The sequence below is a fragment of the Xenia sp. Carnegie-2017 genome, unplaced genomic scaffold (genome assembly GCF_021976095.1).
Source record: "Xenia sp. Carnegie-2017 unplaced genomic scaffold, XeniaSp_v1 HiC_scaffold_6, whole genome shotgun sequence".
NCBI lineage: Eukaryota > Metazoa > Cnidaria > Anthozoa > Malacalcyonacea > Xeniidae > Xenia > Xenia sp. Carnegie-2017.
This window is the reverse complement of record NW_025813526.1, coordinates 11666612-11694588: the sequence shown is the minus strand read 5'-3', so window position 1 is coordinate 11694588 and position 27977 is coordinate 11666612. Positions and strand designations below refer to the sequence as shown.

At 33.7% G+C, this 27977-nt stretch overlaps 1 protein-coding gene and 1 long non-coding RNA gene across 4 annotated transcripts; one reads left to right on the top strand and one right to left on the bottom strand.

The window, feature by feature from the left end:
* Nucleotides 1-228: 228 nt before the first annotated feature.
* On the bottom strand, nucleotides 229-18145 carry LOC124457397. Its single transcript, XR_006952558.1, has 3 exons — nucleotides 18067-18145; nucleotides 13353-13358; nucleotides 229-241 (listed from the first exon to the last, which is right to left on the bottom strand). It is a non-coding gene; the product is annotated as an uncharacterized LOC124457397 (long non-coding RNA).
* On the top strand, nucleotides 16993-27977 carry LOC124457395 (solute carrier family 2, facilitated glucose transporter member 1-like). 3 transcript variants are annotated; one of them, XM_047007660.1, is made up of 14 exons: nucleotides 16993-17111; nucleotides 17555-17754; nucleotides 20668-20769; nucleotides 20910-21070; nucleotides 21924-22048; nucleotides 22142-22282; nucleotides 23423-23560; nucleotides 24467-24657; nucleotides 25109-25219; nucleotides 25388-25489; nucleotides 25878-25953; nucleotides 26725-26852; nucleotides 26985-27134; nucleotides 27581-27977. In XM_047007660.1, exons 2-14 carry the CDS (start codon nucleotides 17716-17718, stop codon nucleotides 27662-27664), a joined length of 1548 nt encoding a protein of 515 aa, XP_046863616.1. In that variant the 5' UTR covers nucleotides 16993-17111; nucleotides 17555-17715; the 3' UTR covers nucleotides 27665-27977. The 3 variants fall into 3 exon arrangements, with proteins under 3 accessions (XP_046863616.1, XP_046863617.1, XP_046863615.1); XM_047007661.1 differs by lacking the exon at nucleotides 16993-17111 and adding an exon at nucleotides 17456-17474; XM_047007659.1 differs by lacking the exon at nucleotides 16993-17111 and having other exon boundaries at nucleotides 17484-17754.

Here is a 27977-nt window from a genome sequence, read left to right as displayed (position 1 = left end):
TAGGACAGTGCAAAATCTCATCCAACTAAACCCAGAACATAAAGTATGGTTAAAACTGCATTCAACACGATAAAATATATTGTTGTTAATTGACAGCCGTTCCGAGGAAACGAGTGAAGGACAGATTTTAACGAGAAAATTTCTTGTGGGCTTTATCTTACTACGTTCACTGATCTTCACTTCGCTCAAAATCCAAATTTGGATGAGACAGTAAAGCGATTGCCGACAAACGCAAAGTACACTTTACATAATATTCAAAATGAAGTTATAGAGACCTTTTAAGGATCGTTAGTGACACAGTAGCCAATGAATGTAAGAAAGCTGGACTGTTTACGTTGACGGTGGATGGAACCACAGATCAAAACATCTACAATAGCTTTCTATATTTTATAGTCAATCTTAACTATATAGCCGTTTAGTTAGCCATATGGAGGATATTGTACGCTTTCCTTTACTAAAATCATCGCTACTTTTAATATTTATTGCCTTTCATGGAACAATTGTTGAGCATAAATATATTAACATAGGGGATTAAATTTCCATTGTGGCTATGGGTTACTTATGTTTTCATTAAAGTAACATAATTTTACGTAAAAAAATTAGGAAATGGAACGAATTGCGCTAAGATATTTGAATGATTCGTGTGGAGGAGCTGTGGAGCATATCATTAACAACAATACGGCAGATGATAGGAGTGCCGAATATCGCAGTAAAGTGAAAGGTTACTTGGCGTCTCTAAAAGAGCCAGTGACCGAGTTTCTAACCATTTTTATAGATGTAATGAGGTTGTATATGGATGTTATAACGATAACAATTATTAGGGAGGAAGTTATTCGTATTATTTGTGAATACTGTGTTGTAAATTTTAGTTATAAGGATTTCAAACTTTAGCTTTAATGGCTGCAATTAGCTTATGCGAATAAAATAAAGTACTTCAAACGTAAGCATTTCTACGTAATTCTCAACCCAAGTGCGTAAGTTTAAATTATGCCATTTGGTAAAACTTGACTAGGCTATTTTCTGAGAGTTTAAGAAATAAATTGAGACGAAATACTCTGCAGATCTAATGTACGTCGCTTGAAGGTAATCACACAAACTTTGGGTACAAAAGAAGTAAGGTAGCAGTTATATCGCATTTAGCTTATATCAGTTCAACAGCAGTCTCTCTTTGTTGATATCGAAACAAATTTAATAGATGAGCGTTAGAATGAGACAAATTATCTAGTGGTCATTTAAGCCAGTTTCATGCTTCACAAAATCCTCGAAATTTTTCGATTTAGATTCAAAGTTTTTTCTTAAATAGTGGGCATCAACAGACCGTTCATAACATCCCAAGCCAAAACCAATCTTCAATCAGAATGCTAACTCTTCTTTAATCTATGCATGTTGAATTTCTTCATAGCAGGCTCTTGGGACCCTTTTTTTATTTCAGATATGAAACTGAGTTCTGACGCGTAAGGCAATCTGGGAGCAACGTAAAAAATAAATTATAGTTTAGTATCAGTTTTTGGAGTGGTGATGGATACAGCATTAACCCTTCCCTTGGGTTGTGATGGGTTTGCTCCCTAAAGATGCTTTATTTCTTGTATTTTACATGTTTGAAAGTAATAAAACATCATTGATGTGTCTTATTTAAAGAAAAAATGTCTTCTCTGTAGCAAAGAATTCGTTCTCTAACATATTTGGAGACATAAAATCAAGTTGCCACCTTAGTGTATCAGGCTTTTTTATAATAACGTGAACATTAACATGCTGCCATCAAATGACAGTTTGCATTAACAAAAATATAAATTTTCGGAGTTGAATTGTTGCCCATGTCTGTAGGCATTTTTAAATTATAGTTTGCGATTAGGAGTGAAGCATGATCAAAAGAGAATGTATAAAAATCACAATTTTAAAGAAAACGTTATACTTCTTAGACAAGGTAACTCCCTTCACTTTTTGGGGGAATAACTGGTGGAATGAGCAAGAAGGATGTTTCTCTAAAATTGGACATGCTTACACGAAGTTTGTTGTTTGCTACCACCAAGAGGTTAAACATACAACGTTCGCATTATTAAAGGAAAAAAAGAGTACATCTCAAAGAAATGGGTTTAATGGGGAAAGTTTCCACTAATACTTCTTGGGGGAGGAGCTGAAGAGGTGGAAGAATAATTTCTATTGTATTATTTCGGGTATTTAAATTTCACCCTGTTGAAGGTTTGTAATGTCATTACTTCCAATTTCAACGTCGAAACAACATCAAAATAACGTCGGAGTTTTGATATAGATTTAATGTCATACCTTCGACGACGAAACAACGTAGAAATAACGTCGATTATCTCGTTGCGAAGACAATATTCGAGATTTAAACGTCGAGCGGACGTTGGGTGCCCACTGGGTGGTCATTGCGACCTATAAAGCAATAATTTTTAATGGTGAAACATCATACAACAAAGACAGCTTGCTAGGAAAAAGTTTGATACACGACAATGCAATAGCATGTGCTGCTTGCTACCTGCAGTAAAATTGCCTTGAGATGCATTTAAGTTCTGTATTGTCCACAGCTCTACAGACCAACGTTTTAGATGAATAAAGAAGGTGGTTTTCTATTTCAAAGTATATAATCACACGATAGGGGAATTTGGTGGACTACAAACATCGAGTGAAAGTTTTCTTGCTTACATAAAGAGACAGAGAAGATATTTTTTGGCACTTTTTCAACGTGAACAAAGAATTTATTCGTTGGAATGGATATACTGAATAAGCTCCACAACGTTTCTGTTCCACACGCCAATTGCGACAACTTCCTTATGATTTCACAAAAACGCAAAAATCCGACGAATGTTAATGATTGCCATAGCAGTTTCTCCATCCCGAAACCAAGAGGCTTTCTTTCAACATGGTGTCAGAACCGAAAGTCATAAAGTTTTGGGGATAGAAACTTCAAAGGTTCCGACCAGAGGGGTCTTCTGTGTGATCTCTATTCTGTTCTGAAGAAAAATCGCAGCAATGTTTTGGAAAAACAAGTTAGTTTCTTTATGCTTTTATTCTTGATGAAAACCTTCTGTTTTGACACCATAGACATTGGCCATGTCCTTATAACTCTTTAAAATGCAATAATGGAACGATCTCAATTAAAAACAAAGGGCTGTACGATGTGAACGATGTCAATTAAAAACAAAGGGCTGTACGATCTCAATTAAAAACACAGGGCTGTACAATTAAAAACAAAGGGCTGCAGTGGCGTAGCTAGGAAAAATAGTCACTCCCGCGAATCCATCTCGCGCCGGAGGCGCGACCCCACTAGGGGGGTCCGGGGGCATGCTCCCCCGAAAAATTTTGAAATCCAGAGCCTTGGAAACAGCATTTCCTGCGATTCCGAGGGCGAATTATTTGTTGTACAATAATTTATAAAAACCCATTTTTGTTAGCTGCATTCTTAACGTGGCAATCGTTGAAACTGCAACTAGTTAAAAAGGTACTAAAGGTGGCTCAGAGAAACGTTACGCAGGAGACAATTGTCCCCTAAAACATAATTTACTCATCACTGCCCCTGCATAAACAGAAGAAATTTGTATTAGCACAAAAAATAATATAGTATACGACACTTCTAAAGTGCATAGAGAGATTTTTCTTAGCATTCTACTTGTTAGTTTAAACTTGTTTAGATTGGGGCAAGTAGACAGGGATGGCTTTATTCTTTAAGTTATGCTTAATTTTCTCAATGAAGTACCATGTATTATACGAACAAATATCAAAACATACTATACTCATCATTTATAAAGAAAGGCCAGCCTCCTGGGTTTTCTACAAATTTTCAACCACCTCGTTATGCAACACCTCTGATTCCTCTTTCTTTTCAATGATATCTTTGTGAATAGATATTCTACACAAAGAGCTAAGCCGACCTTGACCCATTCTATTTCTTAAATAGCTTTTACCCTTTTAAGCAAGAAAACGACCTCTCTACTGAAGCACTTGCCACTGCCAACACACCATTCAATTTTAACAAATTTACCACTTGACCTAAACTCGACTGGAGATTAAATTTGAAGATGTATTTAAGAACCTCATTACTGCACTCTTTGTGAAAGTCCTTGTCGTTGTAAATGAAGGAAAGTTGACTCTCCAAAGTTTGGATGTCAAAAAGAGGACTATACTTATCTTTAAGAAGATTGATCTTCTCCTGTGGAACTATGCCCTTCCATGTAGTAAATAGTTTAGGATTTACAAGGTCTAAAAACTCGAACTGATTAATATCTTGAAATCGTTCACTTAACATGCCTTTAATGGAATCAATGATCTCAAAATAAAGCTGTTTGTAATTGTATCTACTATCTGCTCTGGTTGCTGGTGGGCCTACTTTTTCTAGTGCAGTTTGGTAAAACTCGGTGAAAGCTTGATCTGTGCGAAGTGACACAATAAACTGCTTGAAATTGTCAATCTTGCTTATGCCATAGTTAAAATGGGTTTCCTATTTTGAAGAATGGAATACAAAATTGTGGACTGTTCTAAAATCCTGTAAAAACACACACTAGAAAACAAAGAGAAAGCTATCAAGATAATGCAGTAAGCCACTTATTTTACTTAATGACTCATCATCCCACCCAGCTGGTTGTTCAAGTACCCCTCAAAAATATCTAAAAGTTTTTCATAGTTTTGTGCAATACATTGATTAATCTAGAGCGATAATACCATCTTGTTTCACCAGGGCAGGAAACTCAAGGTTGTTAGATGTGAGAAAAGCTTTTCTTTTGGGGCATTGCTTGTAAATGTGCTGAATGTAGCTATATTAATAAAAAGATTTTAACAGGAGAAATTGATGAGGCTGACTGGCATAGGACCAGGTTCAATCTATGAGCTGCACAATGAACAAAATGAGCAAAAGGATACTCTTGTCGAACCAATGCTTGAACACCATTGATATGGCCAGACATGACAGAAGCACCATCATATGTTTGTAAAACCAGTTTTTCTTTTATATTAGAATACTCACCAAGTTTATCTTTGACAACTTGTGATATTGCTGTGGCATTTCTGTTCATACTTACATCCACAAATCCTAATTGCCTCTCCATAATTTCACTTGCTTTGTCAAACCGAGCAATAACACTTAGCTGCTCTTTGGTGGAGACATCAGATGCTTCATCAACCTGAATACTCATAAATGTGCAATCATTTATTTCCTTTCTGATTTCATCTTCAATAATTGAATCAAGACAGCTGATAAAATCATTTTGAATTTCTGGGGAGACTCCGGTAAATCTTCTGTCACCAACTATATCAGATTCTGCTAGTCTACTGTGCAGTCGACGCTCAAATACAGAATCAAACTTAGCAAAACATTCGAGCAACTCTCTATAATTACCTTTGTTCAAGCTACCTTCGGACTCATTGTGACCTCTAAATGGCAACTCTTGCTTTGACAAATACAGCACGGCCTCAGTAACAGTTTTTAAAATTTCTCGATTTTGTCTTACCTCCTCATTGTGACGCTGAATCTCATTTCTTCTAGCGAGGGACATAAGACAATCAATTCGTTCACTAGCTCCATACGTTTTCCATGTCTTAAAAGCAGTCAAATGCGATTTAGATTTTTCATGCTTCTTAGCATCAGACATAATACTCCGCATATCGTTGTAGCCATTCTTAGTCCACGATGGCGATGTTTTGGGAAAACATTAGACATGGCCAACAAAACACTTTCTGCAAGGTTGTACTGCCACACAGCCAGTCCTTCGCCTCATACCAATCTCTCTGAAATGCTCTTCCCTTATTTTGGATAGTTAAATCAGGAGTAGGCCGTTCATGAACGATAACATTCTGTTCGACCGACGATCGAGCAGAGAACGGTTTAGCTAATAAGCTATTTACTAAGTCAACATCAGTTGAGCAAATTGCAGTCGCACTTGAAGCCATTGTGTCATACACAAATACAAAATAGCAATTTGAGAGTAAACACAATGGAAAATTAATACCGACAATGACACGTAATTTGATAATCACTAATCGCTGTACTCGTATTAAAAGGTCGAATAATTACAACCTCCGCCAATTTAAAATAGCGCGAGTTCGACTATAAAAACAGCAGATTTGAGCATGCGTCAAGTCCCTTAGCCAACCAGAATTCAAAACTTCTTATATAGAATTATATTGTATGTTCCGCCCTCTGAAGATGGGCGGAATACGTGGAGAAACGCGCGAGTATGCAATGTGCGAGAAAAGGCGGTTGCTAGGTTACATAACAAATCTTGAGATTTTGCTGTATTACGATTACGAACCACCTAATAAAAGCGTAAATATGAACGAATAAAACATAATATTACAAATTGTTCGTGAAATAATGTATATCTTATGTCCAAATAGAATATTTATTATTTTTTGGGGAAATTTCTACTCCCGCCGGGCGGGAGTAGCGGGACCGCTAGCTACGCCACTGAAGGGCTGTAATTGTATGTACGATGTAAAAAAAAATAGTAAAAAACAATTTGTAGTAAAATTTGCAACAAAAAAATCTAGAAAAGTTGTTGAAAATAGTTAAGATTATGTTTTTAGTTATTCATTTAAATGGAGCAGTGCTCAACTAAAATAACCTACGACAATACGCAAAATGAAACATATCTCAAACATAAAAACATTAAAGGAAAATCCTGCTTGATGTTTTTTGCTCTTAAATTTGTATATTTTGAGCTTTTCCTACAGTTGCAAGGTCAAGAATACTTTTGTAGTAGAAATATTATGTAAAATATTGGAAAAAACCATACAAGTTCAGCTTCAATATTAAAAAAATTGACTGTAAGAGCTGACGTCCTCAAAGCAAAAAAAAACGCCATTTTCACTTCTTCGTCGACGTCGCGTAGTGTTTTCTAAAGCTATCTAATAGAAGTCATCAGGGCACTGATTTATTTGTCCAATGAACAACATATATATACACTTCAGATGAATATCTTAAAAACGGAAGTTGATGACTCTATGTATTTATTGCAAAAAAGTGATTTTCATTAACATTGATAATATATTTATCGTTACAAAATTTGTGAGAACTCTTAAGTTAGGTCACATGACACGAAATCTAAATAACCGCAATCGGTGAATGCATGAGGACATTGACAATAACTGCGTGGTTTCATAAAGCAGTGACCGAAAAACTAATTTTAAAATCTCGAGCATGTTTTGAGTATATAATATTAAATAATTGATATCACTTGAACTAAATTTACAAGCCACCCACATGCATGCAATGTACCTGTTTTTAATATTGTTCACTCACAACAAAACATCATTTTCTCTCCAACAAAGCTAACAAAATCTCAGTAGGCATCTATAGCACCTCGACCGTTAAATAGAATAACAAATTCATATATTGACTTATCATCATCTCCTAATGGATTTGGGGTGTCTGGAACACAAACATGTGGAAAATCTCTGCCTGATAGCTTTTCATTGCATGGCTAATTAGGGTAAGGTTCTTTAATATGTATCTGCAAACCTTATTTTTGCATTAGAATATTTGCTCTGGTGTGTAGTTATTTTCAGTAAAAATTTTATGTTGGTTTTGTATAAAAACAAGTTTTTCAATTGCATTATTAGTGCAAGGAATTAAAACACAAAAACAAAAGATATCAGTGTCATTATTTACATCAAGGGCTCTTTCACTTTCAAGTATCGTCAAAATATGGACTATACTTGCTCATCGAGAGCACGGTTGCTTCCTTCTCTGCATTGATTGAGAACTGACTAACCCACTAGCACCTGAACCACAGAAGAGAATTTGTATCTAACCAGAAGGGTCACTTCTTTGAAGTTTTGGTCACGCTGACAACTGCCAGAAGTCAACGTCCGTCATGTTCTTGGATAGTAAAGTGTGAGAATTTTACTATGAACAATATGGCGAAAAATGGATGATCGATGTAAAATTCGTTTTTTCAGAAACACCGGGGAGTATTTTCGTAGCTTTTTTTGAGTATTTGGAAGTAAAGGTAGCTTAAAAAGTATTTTAAAGTAAGTCATCTTTAAATATAAAGAGTTTTAATGGTTTGTATTCGCGTTAAATAACTAAATAACAGGGCCGCGATTGTCTGTTTTCTTGAAAGTAGATTTGTTCAAATTGATTTCTAATAAGTCATGTAAATATATAACGATTTTTTACTTATTTGTAAATACTCCTGACGAATGATTAAAACAACAATGACAAGTCGAATCTTACGACCAAAACGGCTTGATACACTCCCAAATAATTCGCTGTATATATTTTGCGTAAACATCTTTTTAGGTTAAAATAGTATATATATATGTAAGATAAACTTGAATTACGTTTCCTTCCATATATTCAAGAAAGTTTCGAAAATACCCCTTTGTTTCTGAAGAAAACGCATTTTAACATCGATCATCCATTTTTTGCCATATTATTCATAGTATAATTTACTACAACACTTTACTACACAAGAAACCTCAAAGGAGTGACCCTTCTGGAAAGTTATATAATCTGTTCCGAAGCACTCTCTTCTCCTCTATAGGCAATGGTATAGTGCAAAATGTCAATATTCTCGCAACCAAGATCTGTGCAAACTATGAAAAATTTTTCTATATCTTGAAATAGGCTGAACAAAAAGTCTATTTGCAGTTTCTTCCCATTTTTTGTGCTGCATTTTGCATTAAAATAGTATTTGATTATACCAATCTATTGCATGATTGCATCCTCACAAGTTTATGGTTTCCAGTGCAATACATAGTTTGGGAAAGAATTTTTGTAACCTCTTTGCCTATTTGTTTTACGCTTGTATTGACCAACAGCATGTATTTCTTGTCTAACTTTTTCCCGCTAAGCATGCAATCTCCTTGATGCAAATTATAATAATTTCTCCAGCGTTTACATGATCATTTTTAATTGGCACAAGCTCAGAAAGTTTTTGACAACGTGCTCCTCAAGTTCCTCTATGTATTTGTGCAAAGTGACTTTTGATTCAGACAGCTATTTTGCAATAACAGATATGCGCAAAGCTAGAAATGAGATGGAATTATTTTTTCAGGTAAAAAGTTTTCTTCTTCTGTTCCTAAATCGTAGTAAAACTCAAAGGTGTGCAGAAATTTCTCGCGCATTATGAGTTCTAAAAACTATGAGTTTTACATCCTCAACCAGATTTCACCACTAGAATAAAAACTAATACTTAACCCGCAACATATTGAAGTCATAACAACATCTAATTTATCTTATGTATGCAGATAAACCTTGAAATTTGGCAAAACTGCAAAGTATTTTTCATGATCACTAGGTAATTTTTCTCATGATCATTATAATTTCTAAACTAAATTATTTCAGATTTACATTTAAACGAGCTTTGATCATATGAAATGATATTTATCATAACCAGTAACATGACACATGCACCAAATTTAACATTCATGTAATTATATGATTAAAGCCATGTTGGTTACATTCTGTTTGTATTGGCAAATACAATGCTACTGGTGATTGCTATATAGAACACATTGCATATACTTACAGAAGATAATAGTCTATTGAAACGCCTAATATACGTTAATGGCATTAAGCTGTCCTTAATTGCAAATTTTCACTCTGATAATTTTTGCTTAATCTTTGGCAGAAAAAAATTTTGAGTTTTTTTCTCAAAAGGTGAATTTTCTGGCACTATATATGGAGATGGGTAAAGGGTTACAATAAACTTGCATGGTTTGAAGTCTGAGCTTTTCTATATATATGAACTGTCATTAGTAGTACCAAATTTCTAACGTAACTCATTACATAGAGGTATGAATGGGGGTCTCCAGGGTGGTCTTTGCCTGACAACTTGGTAGAAATTTTTGAAGACAATATCTTTTTTGGAATAGCGTTATTGTAAATTAAGTTTTATGTTCTTAGACATGCTAATGAGCCATATATTTGGCATTATAATGAGCCTAAATATTTGGCAAAACATTCAAGTACTGTTCACTTCAGTTTATTTTTTTTTGAAAAAACGTAAGCAAAATGTTTTGTATTTATGCAAAAACGATGCCCACAAAATACATTTTGTATTGTTTTAAAACGCTGGAAATGGGATTTACAAGGCTCTGAAAATCAAAATTTCCCAGGGGAGAATGCCTCGGACCCCCCACAGGTGCGGAGCTACTACGACGTTTTATGACTGATGTTTGAAAAATCCTAGGTCCGCTCCTGATTAGCAGAAGTCATTGGCATGCAGTGGCACGCATTTTGGTTAAAGAATTGTTTCAAGAAGTTTGCTTTCCTGTTCAGATATGTCTAGTTTTCAGAAAGCACTCCTTTCGTATACAGTTGCATTGGTGAAAGATTACTTCCTGTTAACAAGAGATGTTCTAAACCTGCCATTGTTGTAAAAATTCATGTGATGAATTGTTAATTGTTTGTTAATTGCCTTTGTCTGGTTTCAGAATGGCGTAATCACTACTGAGTTTCTTAAGTATACGAACACATATTACGAACTAACATCACATTTTGCAACATACTCTCTCACATTTACTAGTGCCACTAGTCATTCATACTTTTTGTTTTCCAAACAGAGTTAAGATCAGCCGTTCTTTTTGGTCTCTGACTACATTCCACTTCTACTACTTTCTTCTCTGATCTCCCCTCGTCGTGCTTTAACTCAGTAGGAAAGAGTTTTCATACAGGACGATTAAGATGGATAACTTTACCATTTTCAACTAACCTAACCTTTGTTCCTCTAACTACACCATCTTGCCCAGAAATTAGCTCCTCTATCACATCTGTTTTCCAAAAACTCCTTTCACACCATCTTTGTGAATAACCACGACATTACCCTTCTCCGCTACCCTTATACCATTTTCTTTATTTTTCCCTTGAAACTCCTTTAAATCAAACACATACTCTTTACGCCACCTATTAAACAAGTGCAGTTTCTTTTTACTGGAGATATTGATACCTTTTCTTACAATATTTTTCATCACACTCTTCTTCATCAAATACCTTCTCTGGCACTGACAACAACCGCCTTCTTTTACCAAGTAAGATGGAGTTAACGGTTCACTTCCAACCTCGTCATACAAATGCATCAGTTGTCTAGAGTTCAATGTCGCTTCAACTTCAAGTAATGTCCTCAACAACTCATCATAAGTCAGTCTAGCGTTTCCCAACACCTTCTTTAATCATATTTCACAGACCTTACCATTTGTTCAAAAAATCCTCCCCACGATGGAGCCCACTCTAAATTAAAGTACCACTCGATTCTGTGGTTCCCCAAATACCCTTGTACAAGTTCGTTATCGTACAGTTTTCGTAATGTCCTAAAAGTTGCCTTAATCGTCAAAGCATCTCAGCTTCTTACTCCCTCTAACTTCTTCACACAATGCACGTGTTAAAAATGTATTTTACCCGTTGCCTCTTTTTGGGGATCCAAAATCCAGATCTTATCTCTGCCAACATCGCTTTCACTCGCCCATGATGTACCATGTCTAATTAACAATTCAGTTAACTTCCTTTCCTTTGCCATCAAAATAGGAAATTTTATGTCTACTTGTAAATCTGCTTCTGCAAGTCGCACATGGCACCTTTATTAAAAAGCTTTTTTTTTAACTAATTTTAACTGACTCTCTAACTGTTTAAATTTGTCATCTTTATTCATTTCTGTCTGAAAAACTTTAATCCAACGCTTCTCTGCTTCGTTTATTTTCCTGACTTTTCAAGTTTATAATTCAATTCTATCCTCGTGTTTACATGCTCAGCCACTAAGTTTATCACGAATCTAACAACCCAAACCATTACTTGAAATAGCTTCCTACGCTACTGTATCTATCTATACAGATAATCTTCTCTACACTAATTTTCTAACTAAAATCCACTACTAACACAGGCGCCTTTCTTTCTTCATCAACACTCTCCTCTGTTTTAATCAGTACAGACTGAAGCCATTCCTGTTCGAAACTGCCTAACCAATTTTGTCTATTACCCTAAAGTGAACAATCTTGTAACTTTAACGCAAATACTCCACGACTTCCTAAATCTGCAGGATTGCCTACCCCAGGATAATGTCCCCAGTTCTCCTAACTCGTTAATGCTAATATCTCATTTACCTTATTTCTCATGTACATTTAGTTTCGTGTCCAACTTCGAAATAATGTATAGTTTCTGCACGAGTTTAAGCTGCGTTTGCTCCAACTCCACCTTTCTAAGCTTACCCACGTCTGTAACGATGTCTCGCGCTTTCTTCACGACTTTTGTGGCGTACTCCCTGTGTCCACTTCTCGACTGTCTCTTTTTTGTCGAAGCTGACATCGTAAGGCATCAACTGTTTTGCTTATCTGTCTTTCTTGAATCCTTAAATCCGGCTCGAAGGACTATTTGTCGCACTAACTAAGCGTTCTGTTGGGGGGGATGCTGGATCTCTATTTAATACACGATAGGACTGTAATTAGTGTATTTGAATATAATTTGACAAAGATAGAACATTTACAGTGTCTCGACTTTTGAAGACAAACGCTAGTTCGTTACAACGAGTAATAAGCCTGTTTTCCACTAGCCACGTATCCTAACGTAACGTATCAAAACGTAACAGGGCGCATGCGTGCTTATGAGTTTTATGGAGAACAATAGTGACACTGATCTCGAATTAAGACTGGTTCAAGCATCTAACACAAAAGTTTAAGACAAAAATAAGGAGCGCCGCCATTACTAAGGGACCAACTTTCGAAAATAAGGAGTAAATATATTGTTGATTAATATACGAGAATAATCAAGAATTTTCAACATGTAACTACATGAACATAACTAAGAGATAAATCAGTTTATAGAAGAGCTAAAAATACAATGAAATATGATGAAATATGATAAAAATGCAGAGATTTTTGTCATCGGTAACTCTAATGTGGTATAGAAAAACTATGGAAAATTGCCAAAAACTTTATGGAACAACCTAAAATTGTTGGAATCGTAGTTCAGAAGTACAAAGTGATTAAATAATCATATTTATGATCATACACTGATCAATACTTTAAAATTACAAGCCTTTTTTACGTGTGATTCGGAGTGAAACCTGTATGCGTTTTGTTGTATACGCTCGATTATATTCTTTCTGACTCGCTATACCATCGCCACAAAGGTTGTTTTTCATCTTCTGCGTTATCGTAAAGCCTAGTTTGGCCATATTTTGCCATGTTTTCCATAGTTTTCCTCAAAAATCTTTCAATGTGTTGGTCCCTGACTAACGGCGGCGGTGGCTTCAAAATTTGTTTACTACAATTATAGAGTTGCTTGAAATAGTCTTTTTTCGATGTCAGTGAATATTGAGTGAAGAATGGGTCGACAAAAATATCAAATTGGGAGGAGGGCAGATACCACCTTTTAGTTTCATAATAACTAGAGCGGCTAAGTGGACTGGGACCTGATGCCAAAAATGGCGGCCAATGGACCTATTTCCGCTGAAATGATCACTTTGCAGAAAAATTATATTCTCGACCTCCCCCTGATGTCTACAAATAATTATACAGCATTTTTTAAATACAAACACGATATCTTTCTTTGACATTTCTTTTAAAATACAAACACTTCAATCATTCAATTGTTGAATAACGTAATGTTCACAAAAAGAACATGTCACTTTCACAGGTGAGATATTTGTTTTGTTTGTTCATCAAAAATTGAAAGCAATTGAACTTGAAGCCTGAGCGATAAAATCCGACTTATGTTTTCCTATTTTTGTTTTTAAATATCAACATACTTTTCCTCTTATTTGTTAATGTGGGAAACCGTAAATCTGTTTGCAAAATAGTTTCCATAACGTGAAAAAGATTGAGCTCTTTTTAGTCAGTGGGTATATGCTATGAAGAAACGATTTCCCCAAAGAGTACCCATAATGTAGAGCAGAGTTTGTTCTGATCAATTTGCTGACAACATAAAGAAATGATTGGACAGCAAAATGTTTCTGGAATATGCTGCAGTACTAGTACCAACACTATTTCATAGATCACTATCTGAAGACAATTGGAAGATGCTATTAACCAAACAAAGTCTAACTGCAAAATTGTAAGGCGGAATACAAACAAAGGTAAATGATTTACAGACTTCCCTGTCCAAGAGTTATTTGAACTTGGACTAATTCTATGGATGGAGATGATGGATTTAATAAAGATGCCTTGAATGCTTTGAAAGTAAAGGTTAAGTACCAATTAAAGTTGACAAGGTTTTGTGTGTCTTGATGCTTGATGAAATGTCATGTAAAAAGGTCATAAACTTTGTGCTTTTATCAAAATTGATACTGAAATTGATGATGCTAGCTGCAACTCTACAATCCAGTGTGTTTTTACAACTAAATCGTAAAATCATGTCACATCTCTTTATTAAATTATTTTAGTAGAATGTTGTTTGAATGTTACTTATATGTAATGCATGCCATATTGAAGCATTAAAGATTCCGTGATGAAAACTTCAGTGTTATACATTTCTTCTTTATTTCAGTTTTTGCTGTAAAAATACTCAGAGCTCACTTACCTAATAAAGTACAGAATGGACATTTGCCATTTGCTTTATTTTCACCTTTATTAAACCAAAGAAATGTTTTGTTTTTTCCAAGTTTTTCTTCAGTTTTTTGCTTCTTAATTCATTTCATAATATGAATGAAATACAGGTAGTACAGTTTAATAAGTCTATAATTTCTGAAAAGCTGTTAAGCTTCTAGCATTAAAGAACACCAGATGTGTTTAATTCATTTGGTTTTATTGCCTTATTTTTATATGTGTACATGCACTTCATTATTCTTGTATAAACAACACAAGATGTTGCATACTTAGAGGGAAAAATCCCATAGCAACAGGTATTAAATATGGGTATAAAATTTATTATTGAGGTGAAAGCTGTATTAGTCAATCAAATTTTAAACTAAAATGGCTATTAGGAAACATATAAAAAAGAGAAAAAGAAGAGAAGTATTAAATACACAATTGTGTAGTCATGTATTCAAGTATTATAAACACTATTGTAATTTAAGTGTTTTAATGATTTGTATTTTTGCCATTGGACAATCATTACTACGAAATCAAATATGCTACGACTTGTCAAGTATTTGATGCAGTTCTTGTTCAGACCACAAAAATCTCAAAGGTTCTCAAGATTTGTATACAATATTTTTTCATTACTCATTTACGAAACGCGAGATGCATGTACAAAAACGAATCCTACAATTGTTGCGAAAAAGGCCATCACATAAAAGAAAGCAAAAAACCAATTAGAATAAATGAGCTAACATTTCTCTCGTGATCCGTTGCGATAAAATTTGATATATTTTGCGCAGACTAAAAACTTCGATCGAGCAAATCATTAAACGACAGTTACGACGCGCACATCTGCATTCCTATTTGGCCAACAAATAGCCCGTTCGTTAAAAAAGGCATCCGTCGTAGAGGCCGAGGACTGGCAACCACAGTACACTTGCTTTTATGAAATTTGTGTTTTTACAGTGATTTTCAACATAAAGTGATTTGCTTGCCGAATATGCGAAAAACACATATACTTTTCCATCACTTTTTCTCGAGGAGGGAGAGAGAAATTATGAGATTTTCGGAAAAGCAGTCAATTTCGGTAAATCTCAGCGGTGATGGAACAAATCCACCATTTTTGGCGTCAGCTGCTAATTAAAGCAGCGCTTGAGATAGCCGCTCCAGTTATTATAGAACTCAATGGATACCACCCTTTAAGAAATTCGCTTTTAGTCATAAATACAAGCACATTCTTGCTTCAGTCCAACTTTACGTCGCACGAAAGTTCTCACAAAAGATGCAACTTTATTCTCATAATATAAACGTATGTTTATAAAGTTTTAATTCAATTGCTAATTATAAAGCGACCTATATAATCTAGCGATTACTCAGAAACCTTTAAACGCATAATTAAAAAGAACCCTCTGGTGAAAAAAAGCTTTTTGATTTAAGAAAGAGAAAATACTTTGTTTTTTCTGACTTTGCATGTTTTATAACGTAACACATCTTTTGCATTCAGCGTCTATTTTTTATTTTTACTTCACATCAGGATGCACACATATGCTTGACATTCAGCAAGTTACTCGGAATAAGTAAACATCATCTTCCAATCGTTTTACTTCATAATACTGAAGTAGAATAATTTGTAAGATCATTATGCGGATATATTTTTGTTGACTTTTAAGCTCTTAAGACAGACTTATAATAAAACAGATTTCATTGTTTATAGAACATTGCATCGCCATAAGGCCCATATCGAATCTTTTCTTTTTATTCAATGACAAAAGCTATATGAGGCGCGCAATGTATACGTCCGCCTTACAATTAATCTTTGAAAAGAAACTTCGCCGCAGCGGCAGTTCTTGACATTCTGTCTTTACTATGTAAAATGTTTTTAAAACACATTCATAAGCAATGTCAATATAATTATTAGATTGTAAACTGATACTCTTTGCACTTTACTAAAGTCATTTCCTCAATAACACTGCTTTAGTAATTTAAAACCCTTGCACGGCCTTGTACAGTTACTATAGCTTTAGCACACTGTAAAACTACCTTGTACCGCCTTGTACCTACTTTTTACCGCCTTTTATTTGCCTTAAAACGCCTTGCACCTCCTTGAAAAGCCTTTTACACGCCTTGTACACGCCTTTATGTAACTTTAGATGAAATCTAAGGCGCCTTTATATGCACATTAAGTTGCTCAAAGAAATTTCCCTACTAATCGTTTACGTTTTATCCCAATATTCATTTTGTTTTAAATTCGGCCACGCTTATGACGTTTTATTAATTCTTTCCAGATTAGATTTTTCTTTGAAAAGAAAATGTGGACATCTTTTTTCTGAGTCAATTCGCCAACATTGCCACAAGTACAATTGAGTCGTGATTAGTGTTAAACGTGGAAATATGAATAAAAATATTAAGGAGAAAGCAACTAAATTTATTTCAAAGCATTTAATGAAGTGGTTATCGCTGAAAAATTGACGATTTCTTCATGAATATCGTGAAAGTGCGGGATTCTGGGATGCTTCCTTCCGGCAGTAAGCTAATACTTATTTTGACTGACCAATAAAATTACTGTCATGGATAAGCAAAAATAAAACAGAGTTTGCTCTTGAGTTTGTAAAAGGAGGCTGTCTAGCAAGAATCTTATATTTCCACAGGTATGTAAACCAATGCTGTTTATGTATGTAAGAACAACGAAGTCGGAATATTACAGATATGTTTATATTTCAACCCTTGTATCTGTTTGCTTGGTTAACTTGATAGTTTGCAAATATGCATCAATTACACATAATAGACCTGCGTGACTTCGCATGCATGGAGGCGTGTTATTAATCCTGTAAAGCACATGGATTTTTCTACGTGTTTTCAATGTTAGTTAAGGTCATGTTAGGTAGCATGTTTGTCCCGCGACTATCTCGAGGAAACTGGTCACCGTGAGTTCAAGTGAAAAAATATATTCAGAAACACGACTTGAAATCTCAGCAGGATATGTGGGCACGGTTTGACCTTTTACATGAAAAGTATCCTTCATTATATATCCACAAACGTAAATAAATCGCAATGGGTTGTGCACGTTGAAACTCAGCTTCTTTTTACACAGTTAAAGCATAACACAAGTGCACGAGACTTGGCAAAGGAAACGCGTGATTTCGAGCAATATTGTTAACTCACCCGATGTTCACAGTTCAAAGAGCCTTTAGTTGACGAGCATTCTAAGTGGATCAAGTGAAGCTACCATCGTGTTACTTATACAATCAAAAAATGGCCGACAGTAACAATGCTAACGAAACCAAGGAAAAGGTGAGTAATCTAATTACCTTTGCGATTTCCTTTGTTTTGACTCTTTGATTTGCATATGTCAAGTAATTATTGGGAGTAATGATTCACGTATTGTTCTGTAGGCCAAAAATATTGAAAAAACGTCCAGGAATGTTTCTATTTATATTAAGATTGATTTTGCGTCCGTTTCTTCACATCAATTTTCATTTAAGAAAAGTATTGTTCATTATTTTCATTATAAATGCTCTGTGGTAATTTCGTGTGTAAACATATAATATATTCATCTTAGTCATTGCCTGCATGTCATCTGCGTTCATGTCAATCTGTAGATACATCGACACACGCAAACGTTAAAATTGCTAAAACTGATTATTGTACGACTAGAAAAAGCATAAGGTGTCGGTTGAATACACATTTGTATAATTTTTTGACAATTTTAACGAAAATATTTCTCTGTTGTAACAAAGGTCGAATTATTCGATGGACCTTGTACCTTAGTTATTTTTGCGTCAGTAGACGATCTACGAGTTATATAAAAAGATGAATAGTTTAAATATATGCGAGTGCTCTTGTAATGTACAGTTTGTACGGCAAATTGACGAAGCTATTGCCTCAAAAAAAGTGAATTTATACACAGGACTAATGTCACTGAATTTTTTGAATTTTTTAGACCAGTGTAAATGAGGATATTGTAATTGTTACGTAGCATATGTCTGTTGTCGATAAACTGCTCTATTTTATATACTACTTCTATAAGTAGGTAAAAAACATCCTGAAACATTTTTGTTTGGACGCATGGATTGCTTACAATTATGTTGTATAAAATTTACGTTTGAATTGTATTATACATACATATAATTGAAACCAGATAACAAATGTCGATGGAGCGGAGCACGCCGTTAGAATTCTGGCCAAAAGCCAATGTCACAAATATTTTTATGTTCTAACTATGTGTTATAGCCTATTACTCGACTCACTGCACATGTCATGTCACAAAATAATTATATGATGAGATTTCCATTTAAAATATATAAAATAAAAAGCTACGACAAAAATCTAAAGCTCAGGTTTAGTTGGTCTTATACGACATGGCTGGGGAATTAACAACTAACAAGATGATATTTGGAAGATAAAGTATTATGAGCTCATTGTCTGGCTGTGTATTGACACATTTTATAAACTTAACTTGCATGTTTTTGAACTTTGTCATGGTGATCGTGTATTGACAAAATTTGTAAACTGAACATGCACCAGTTTCATGCTTGTTAACTTTGTCATGATGCTCGTTTAAATAAACTCATCTTTTAACTTTGTGATGAAATTCACATCTCAAATAATCTTTAAAATGCATTCTTTAATTGATTCAGTTTATTTGAAACTCGATCAATTCACATTAAAATATGAAAACATACGCAGAATATACACAAAATTATGGACGCAAGAAAGTTCTCTGTCATCGCAACTCCTATTAGAAGGTTTATAATTAGAACACATATTGACAGTACTTTAGTATTACAATCAGTAATTTTCTCATTTCATTAGATGTACAAACTATGTTTAGGAAATGACAAGATAGGTCGGTTAGTTTTAATTAAGTTGACTTTTATTTACTAACATTAATGTAAGTTTAAGTCTTTAGTTTTGTGTCTTTTGTCTAACAAGTACATGCAAGTCAATAAAATTGAATTTATGTTGAACAAAAATTTTTCCAGCAGATCTCAAAAAAAATTGAGAAACCGTGGTGAAAAAGTTTGTTATCATGCCAGTTGTGTCATATGAGTGACCTGTGCATGACAACCTTGCATGATCAAGCTTCATCCTTTCTCATTGTGCTTATCATAGTTTGGAGACCTTGATTGGCAAAGTCGTTCAAAGGTTGAAAGAGGCAAAACCTGTTAATTAAAGCATGTGTTTCTTATGCAATAAACTTTCAGTAAACAACAAAATTAGATGAGAAGTCAGTTGTTTTCCCATTTTAATTAATGTTTACGTTTTTACCACTTTGCTGAAAGACGTCATGTTCTCTCACATGAATTAAGTTTACATACGTCACGTCATCAATGAAAATGGCAAAGGGAATTCTGTATAGAACTCGTTGTACTTCAATTTTGCTTCGTGTTTATGCAAATGTTATCTTTATCTGTAAAACGATGTAAAATTCCAGCTCTTAAAAACATGGATGACAATCTTATTCATCATGATCGCTTTAACATATAATGTGTGCAAACGTTAACAACAAGTTTATGTGTTTTTTTTTGTCGATAAATAAATACATTTAATAAAGCCATGTCAATATTTGAACTGCTATAATCTACCCCTCTCAATAACTCTAGAATTTCAAAAGAAAAGATGAAAAACGTCATATAGTCTTGCTAACAATAAAAATGCTAAACATTTATATTTCTTTCTATCTCCCAGCGTTGCCGTATGGCAACACCAAAGAAACCATTAAAAATTCAAAGAACCAAAACTTTTGAAAAGCTAAGGATTAAAGAGTTGCTAGCAACAACGTACATGTTCTGGCAGTAACGCCATGCACGCAAGTTTTGTCAGACTATGTGAATTTCAGATCACTCATTTTTTTCCGAAATCTGTTTCTTTTCCATTGACAAAACACAGAAATAACTAGAACAACAATATCGAAATCGAGGCTGATAATTCATACACTTGATGTTAGAGTTTGTAAACTACAAGTGATTTCAAAAGAAAGTATCAAAGTAATCTGGTGAAACGCGTAAATGTATGAAAAACCGTCCCAATTTTTAACGTTTTAGCGCCCCTGCTTAAATGAGAGCATCTTCAGGTTCAGTTTTATAAACCGCTTCAGACAAAAATATCTTTAACGAAAAATGCCATTTGCTTACTTGCACAAATACTTTCATTTATAATATCTACATTCTCTTTTTATATTTTCTGTTGTTTTCTTTATCATAGGAGCCAATCACTTGGATGCTTATCTTTACTTGCTTCTTGTGCGTGTTTGGATCATCGGTGATATTTGGCTACAGCACTGGCGTTCTTAACTCCCCCGAAGAAGTGAGTTTATGCAAAAATTATTTGCCAGAGGAAAAGTACAAACTTTTAATTGAAGTTTTTAACATAAATTTAACTTGGCGATAAGAATAAACATAATTTCAGCAAGCATTGTTTATTTTACAATATTTTCGCTTCTCTAGATCTTTCGTTCCTTTTACAATGAAACATATACGGAAAGATTCAATAAAAAAATGTCGGACTCACTTTTAAATTTTCTGTGGGCCTTCACTGTTTCAATATATCTTGCTGGTGGAATGATAGGAATATTTAGTGCTGGATATCTTGCCAACAGATTTGGAAGGTATAAAGTTATCAAAATTTAAAGCTTGTTCATTACAGTTTTTGTTTATTTGTTTGGCAAATTATGAAATTTAGCAAAGTTATAAACTTATTGCAAAGGTATTGTACTGATAAGGTATAAGCGTTAACAAAGGTTTCGTATTGCAAAGGTATAAACTTTAGCAATGGTATTGTATTACAAATGTATTAACTTTGGCGAATGTAGAAAACACGTTCATAATACTCTTTGTTATTCATTACGACACAAATTTCATCACGAGTTTATTTGATTGGATTACATAAGACATATAAAATCATTTAATAAATTCTTCAGCGAAAATTTCTTATTTTACTTTTTGCTGGAGATATTTAATTTTATTTACTTATGCAAATAACATTGTTATGACACATTATAGAGCTTAATATATTTTAAAACTATCAATTTTCCTCATCGTCAAGACATTTTATGCACAAATACCATGTAAAGGTGCTAAATTAGACATTTAGTCTTGACTGTCGACAAAAATGCTAGGTCCCAAGGCTATTTGTGCTGGAAATATAATGTCATAACATCGTCGTTAAAAATTTTAAATATCTATCAAAGTGAACTAAAATCGATATCACCTTTTTATTGAAGAGCTTATTGTATATAAAGAAGTCCTTTAAATTGTCTTTGCATTGGAATCAAAAGTCTATGGTAAAATTTTTTATCATGATCACTTTACAGAACCAAGTTAAAAAACATGTCATATACTACTCGATTCTTTACTTTTGTGCTTTTTGTAGTTCTTATTTTTAAAAACAACGCCATGTTTTGGTTTAAAAAAGAGAACTACAAAAAAAATTAGCTGAAAACTTATCAATTTAATTTATAGGAGAGGAGCTATACAATTAAGTCACATACTTGCCTTTGCTGCCGCGCTATTTTTTGGCATCGCCAAACCATCAAAACGATTTGAAATGATCATTGTCGCTCGATTTCTCATTGGATTATCATCCGGTAACTATATTCAGCAATAAGAATTGAAAAAGTCGTGCAGAAACATTTTAAAACCATACAGCACACACGTGATATAAATTTTCCTCTATTTAGGAATTGGTGGCGGTGTGGTGCCAATGTATTTGACCGAAAGCTCACCAAAACATATTCGAGGATCACTTGGTGTTTTGCATCAGCTGGGCTGTACGATAGGAATTCTTATTTCACAAATATTAGGATTGGAGCAGTTACTAGGTTTGTACAGATGCCAGTTTTCTTGTAATGTTTGGACGATATGCAAAAGTATTATATTTTCTTCATTTATGATTTCACTTCACGTAATAATTGCTGGTATTCTATTACTACAGCAAATGAAAATATAAAAGCTATGTGCTGAAGACGCTGGCTTTTAATCAAACTTGAGTTTGCAAAAGGAAATACTTTAAAAATCAATTTTTTATCTAAACACGCTTTAAGCAAAATATGAAATAATTTAAAATGCTTTAATTCAACCATTAATTGACATATAAATCTTTATAAATATTGCGAAACAGTTCTTTTTTTACTAACAAACGCGGCTCGAAGACACATTTTGTTCCGCTACATTTTAAGAACAGATTAAATCTAAAGCAATGTTACGATACTTGACTTATGATCAAAAAATAAGAGACCGAATAAAACTCTAGGAAATTTATCAAAAAGACGCGTCTTATGAATGTAGAAAGGTCTCCGATCAAGAGATCAAAATTCAGACATTCTCAGGAATCAGCGTTTCTATCGAATTATTCCAAGATTCATTTTATATATGACAGAAATTGAGAGCACAGAAACGTGAATTTCTTATACTGGTTATTAATAAAAATTGACATCATGCCATTTGAGCATGAAATGTGAAAAAGTGTTTAAAAAAAAGACGAAAGTCATGGAGTCAAGAAAAAATTGGTGATAGCTACACCGTAAAATTTATTATCATCAACAGGGAATTTGAAAAATCAGAACTAGAGATTTTTTCTTATACGCCTCGCGTTTTCAATACGGACTCCAAGTCGTTTTCGTCTCAGTACATGTCTTCATGGATAAATTCGTTATGTGCCTTTTTCGAAAAAATCCTTTGCTAGCAAAATTAAACTAAAAACATAGAGTTTGGCAATAATGTATCACCATTATGTCACAAGGCAATGTTTAGCAAATGATGCGCTTTAGAACAGCATACACATGCATTTAGCTTATGTGACGTGTACTTTGTATTAGGATCAACAATGTACATTAAAAACTTTAAAAAATTACAAAGTAACTCCAGTAAAAGTATTTTATTCGAAGTAATATAACTGTATTGTGAAATATATAGCTTCATATATAAATTTTTGGTGAGTAAATTTTATATTCATTTCTTAGGAAGCGAAGAGTTATGGCCTGTTCTTCTAATCTTCTCCGCAGTCCCAGGGTTTATTGTGTCCTTCATGCTCCCGTTTGTTCCTGAGAGTCCTCGTTATCTTCTCATAATCAAGAAAAACGAAGAACAAGCAAAGAATGGTAAAATACTGAATAAATATTTTGAACGTTGATTGCAATTTAATTAAAAATTATCTAGTATTTTGCGTGAAGCAAGTGCACTTACACTTACCATAAAAGATCAGAATGACAAAGAAACACACCACAACAAAAATTCAATTGAAAAACTTTTCAATTGTTTTCGCTAAATACAACAAAATGTTAAAATTTTTATCCAAGGTACTTTTTTGGAATTCGTATGAAAAAAAAACAATAGCCAACATAAAATTTGAATTAAAGAAATTATATGTAAAAAGTATAAAGTATGAGTGAAGATATAAAATATAGAGTATGAAGTGAACAAAAAATCTACTCGGATAATTTGGAACAGCGGGAACTTTGTAGCATAGTTTGGAGCAGCCGGAGAAATAACTGAAAATTTAAATTTTGATGAATTACTAAAAAATAAGCAACTGTAACGAGTCAAACACAAGGGTTCCCAGACCTGAATTGGTCAACTGTGCACAATGTACTGTAGAAGAAGAAACAATTCCATAATAGACTTCCCCATAAAAATTCAATTTAAACAATAGGTAGCAAATTTATGTGGCGAAACTTTGACTATTCTTACCATAGGTGGTTTGACAAACAAGATATGGTGTTGCACCCTCATCAATGAAATTGTTGCATACTAACTTTTGATTTTATTTTCATTTTTCGTACCAAATATTTAACTTGCTCTGTCCATCTAAAAAGTCGATTCATATGTAACTTGGCTGCGGACAGCAATGAGTTCAAGTGTAAGAAGGAAGATTTATCTGAATGTAGGAGAAATGCACTCCTAAAGTTTAAAGCAGACCTTCATTTCACCCTAAATAACAGTTGCTACTTTGGAAAATTAGTTCAAATGTACCAGATCAGAAATATATAAAAATTTTCCATATTTAGCATTGAAAGCATTTCGTGGAGAAAAGCACGACATCAAAAACGACATTGCGGAAATGCAAGAAGAGCAAAGGCAAATGGAAATTGAGCCAGCATGGACAATGAGACAACTTTTGAAGTCAAAGAAACTCCGCTTCCCACTTATAATCCTTGCTTTTTTGCAAACAAGTCAACAATGCTCCGGAATCAATGTCGTAAGTAAATCAGATGATTTTTGAATTACAATGAAAGCACAGTAAAAAAATACAATTTAAAAACTTCTGTAACAAATCAATGCCCAGCAAATTCATTTTCCTGTTCACGAAATAGATTCCTTTATATTTCACTATGTCATACTTAAGCAGTTTCTTTATAAAACAAAGTGTAGTTTTTAGTAGAAAAGGTACTGAGCTTTTTTGAGCCATTATAGCTTTTAAACATTCAAACTTCACGACAGTGTCTGTTAATTATACTTCGTAACTTACATTATTATGTATCTCAGACGTTCATTTTGAATGTCTTCCTTGATAGTAATGCACTTTTTTTACTTCCGTTTCATGCTCATGACAACACTTTGTGAATTTGAACGGAATGTCCAAGATAATAATACAGGTTGAGTTTAAAACAAAAATACTTATTCTTACCATTTGCATTTTCTATATCAAGGTGTTTTACTACTCGACTGGAATCTTCAAGAAAGCTGGCATACCTGATAACTATGTGCAGTACGCAACAATTGGAGCCGGTGCCATTAATGTTGCCATGACAACCACTGCGGTAAGACCAAGTAATATTTTTGGTTTAATTTTCAAGCTGCATATATAAAAATGATTACTATTGATATAAAAAATAAAGAGTGGAAAAGATATTAGTTTTCAATTATTATGCAATGATCAGTTAAATATTTTTTATCTCGGTTATAATTATATTGTATGTCAATTCAAGGTATTCTTGATGGAGAAAGCAGGACGACGTCCATTATTGTTGTATGGGTTGATTGGTATGGCAATATCTGCTGCATTTATAACTCTTGGATTGAATTTGCAGGTTGCCTTTCATTTCCATCGTAAAATTAAGTACAATAACAGCCAAAACGAGAAGACAAATAGGCTATTATTTTCCAACACACAACATCTTTTTAAATTTTATAAAGCACATAAGAATAAGAACAAAAAATCTCTGTTTCCTGGTGCCGTATCGATTTGAAACAAAAGCTGTTTTAAGTAAGAATCTAAACCCAGTTTTCTTACACAGAAATTTCTTTTTAAGTACGCATCAGTTAATTACAACACAAGACCTAAATTCTTCCAATTGTACGGAACATATTGTATAATTTTTACACTACGCCATAGTTTGAAGACGGCACGTACAATTTTTAAGGAAAAGTTTTATTCAAAAGCAGCATACTCAAGTTAACATTTCTCGTCAATTACAGGATATTGCTCCTGGAATCGCCATTGTCAGTTTCATATGCACCCTCACTTTTGTCGTTTCTTTTGCTGTTGGCCTGGGTAAGACTCCGCAGTTTATTAGAATAATTTTTTTGTGAGATTTAGTGGGTAAACTTACGTGTTTTAATGAAGAATCTTTACGCGTGATGCTAAATAAATAGATCGTTGAAAACTAAGATGTAGCCAGTATGAAAGCCAGCCCGTTTTCTACTCCAACAATGCAAATATTTTTTGTTGTGATGTCACTGGAAAAAAGAATAAATAAAATCAATTTTCTAAAGAAATGAATGATAATTTTGTTGAAAAAATTGCATTGTTGGAATAAAAGACAGGGACGTGCTTTGTCCCTGGACGTAGCACCGGCTTTAAATACTGTAGCATTAAAATAAATTTAATTTTACAATGCAGTATAAAATAATTCTAAACCTCGCTCTAAAATTAAAAATATGAGCAATGCATAAAATTACTTTGAAGCAGAAAGTATGTATGTTCATTTTCAAAATCATCATGGCGATGGAGCATCCAGTGCTGAGCAAAGTAGATCGCAATTTTAAAAACTTCAAAACTACATTGATGATAATGCTGTACTAGTAATAAAATTGCAAAGAATATAGTTTTATTCATGAACGGTTTTGTAATGTAAATTTATTAAAGAAAAAATCATCTTATTTGAGAAAATTACACAGATTTCAACACAGAATATGCAAGGCTGAACTTTTAGTGCACCGGCATCTCTTTTTATCTTTTATAATTTGTATAGTTACTTAAAATTCCAACATAATGATTAAACCGAAGTACATTCCACATAATGGCACATGCTTTTTTCCTTAGGACCCATTCCTCTGTTCATTGGAGGAGAATTATTCAAACAAGGGCCGAGACCAGCTGCCATGAGTTTCACCGGAATGCTTAACTGGCTTTGTAACTTCCTCGTTGGAATAACATTTCCATTTATTTTGGTAAGTGGGCAATATAACTTATTTCAAAACACGTAAAGTGTGACCATTTAACATATTATTTGTCTTTTTTATAATCTTTAGTCATTTCCCTACGCATGGTATCACTCTATAAAGTTACAAATTTATGTTTAGGATGGATTCAAAGGTTACACGTTTCTTCCATTTTTGGTGGTCGTCGCCATTGGTGCAGTTATAGTGTATAAGTATGTCAAAGAAACTAAAAATAAAACTTACGAGGAAATTGCTCAGATCTACTACGGCAAGGATGACACTACTACGGTGGTAAGTTGAATAAAGCATTTTCAGAAATAAAATGATCTTGTAAATAAAGCAGGTCTTGTAATTAAAGCAACGTTCATGCATCGTGCTTTTTATAAGTTTTCGTTCAATCAATTTAGTTTTATGAATGTTTTATGCAGTGCGGTGTTTGAAATTAAATGAAGTTTTGCTGGATTTAATCGTTCAGGAAATCAGGTGACTCAGGATCCCGTTGAGTCACCTGATTCAAATAAAAAATCATAACTTCATTCAATTTAGTTTTGTTATTCGTAAATAGAACTTAAAAATATAAAAAACAATTTTCTACCTTTGATCATGCATTTCAACATCTGCTTTGGTAAGCCATAGATTCTACTCCACGGCTATCGCCAAATTAAGCTAAGAAAAGTCTAAAGGTTAATGAATATAGCATTGGTCTTTATAAGTTTCAATTTAATGTACTTTTATAGGATGCAGAGATTGCACAAAATGGTATCAAGCTTGAAGAAATTCCGTCACTAGAAAATCCAGGATTTACTCGTGATGATCAGTAAACTTATACAACATGGGAACAATGCTCAAGAACGAATCGCTTTAAATTAGTAAAACAGTGTCCATTAGAAAAACTGGGCGAAACTCAATGCTACCTTTCGTAGTTTGTGAGAGAAACATCAACTATTAATGTGAATAATCAAACTGACCGAATAAACTTTGTTTAAATTTATACATACATTCCTTCTATGACAATAGAACTAGCAGAATAGGTAATTGAAAATCGACGACTGCTTAAAAGAATTGTTTTAAAAGAGAGGAATTTGATAAATGGTTAATGAATTCGAAAACAAATAATGCTATAAAATGTCGAAA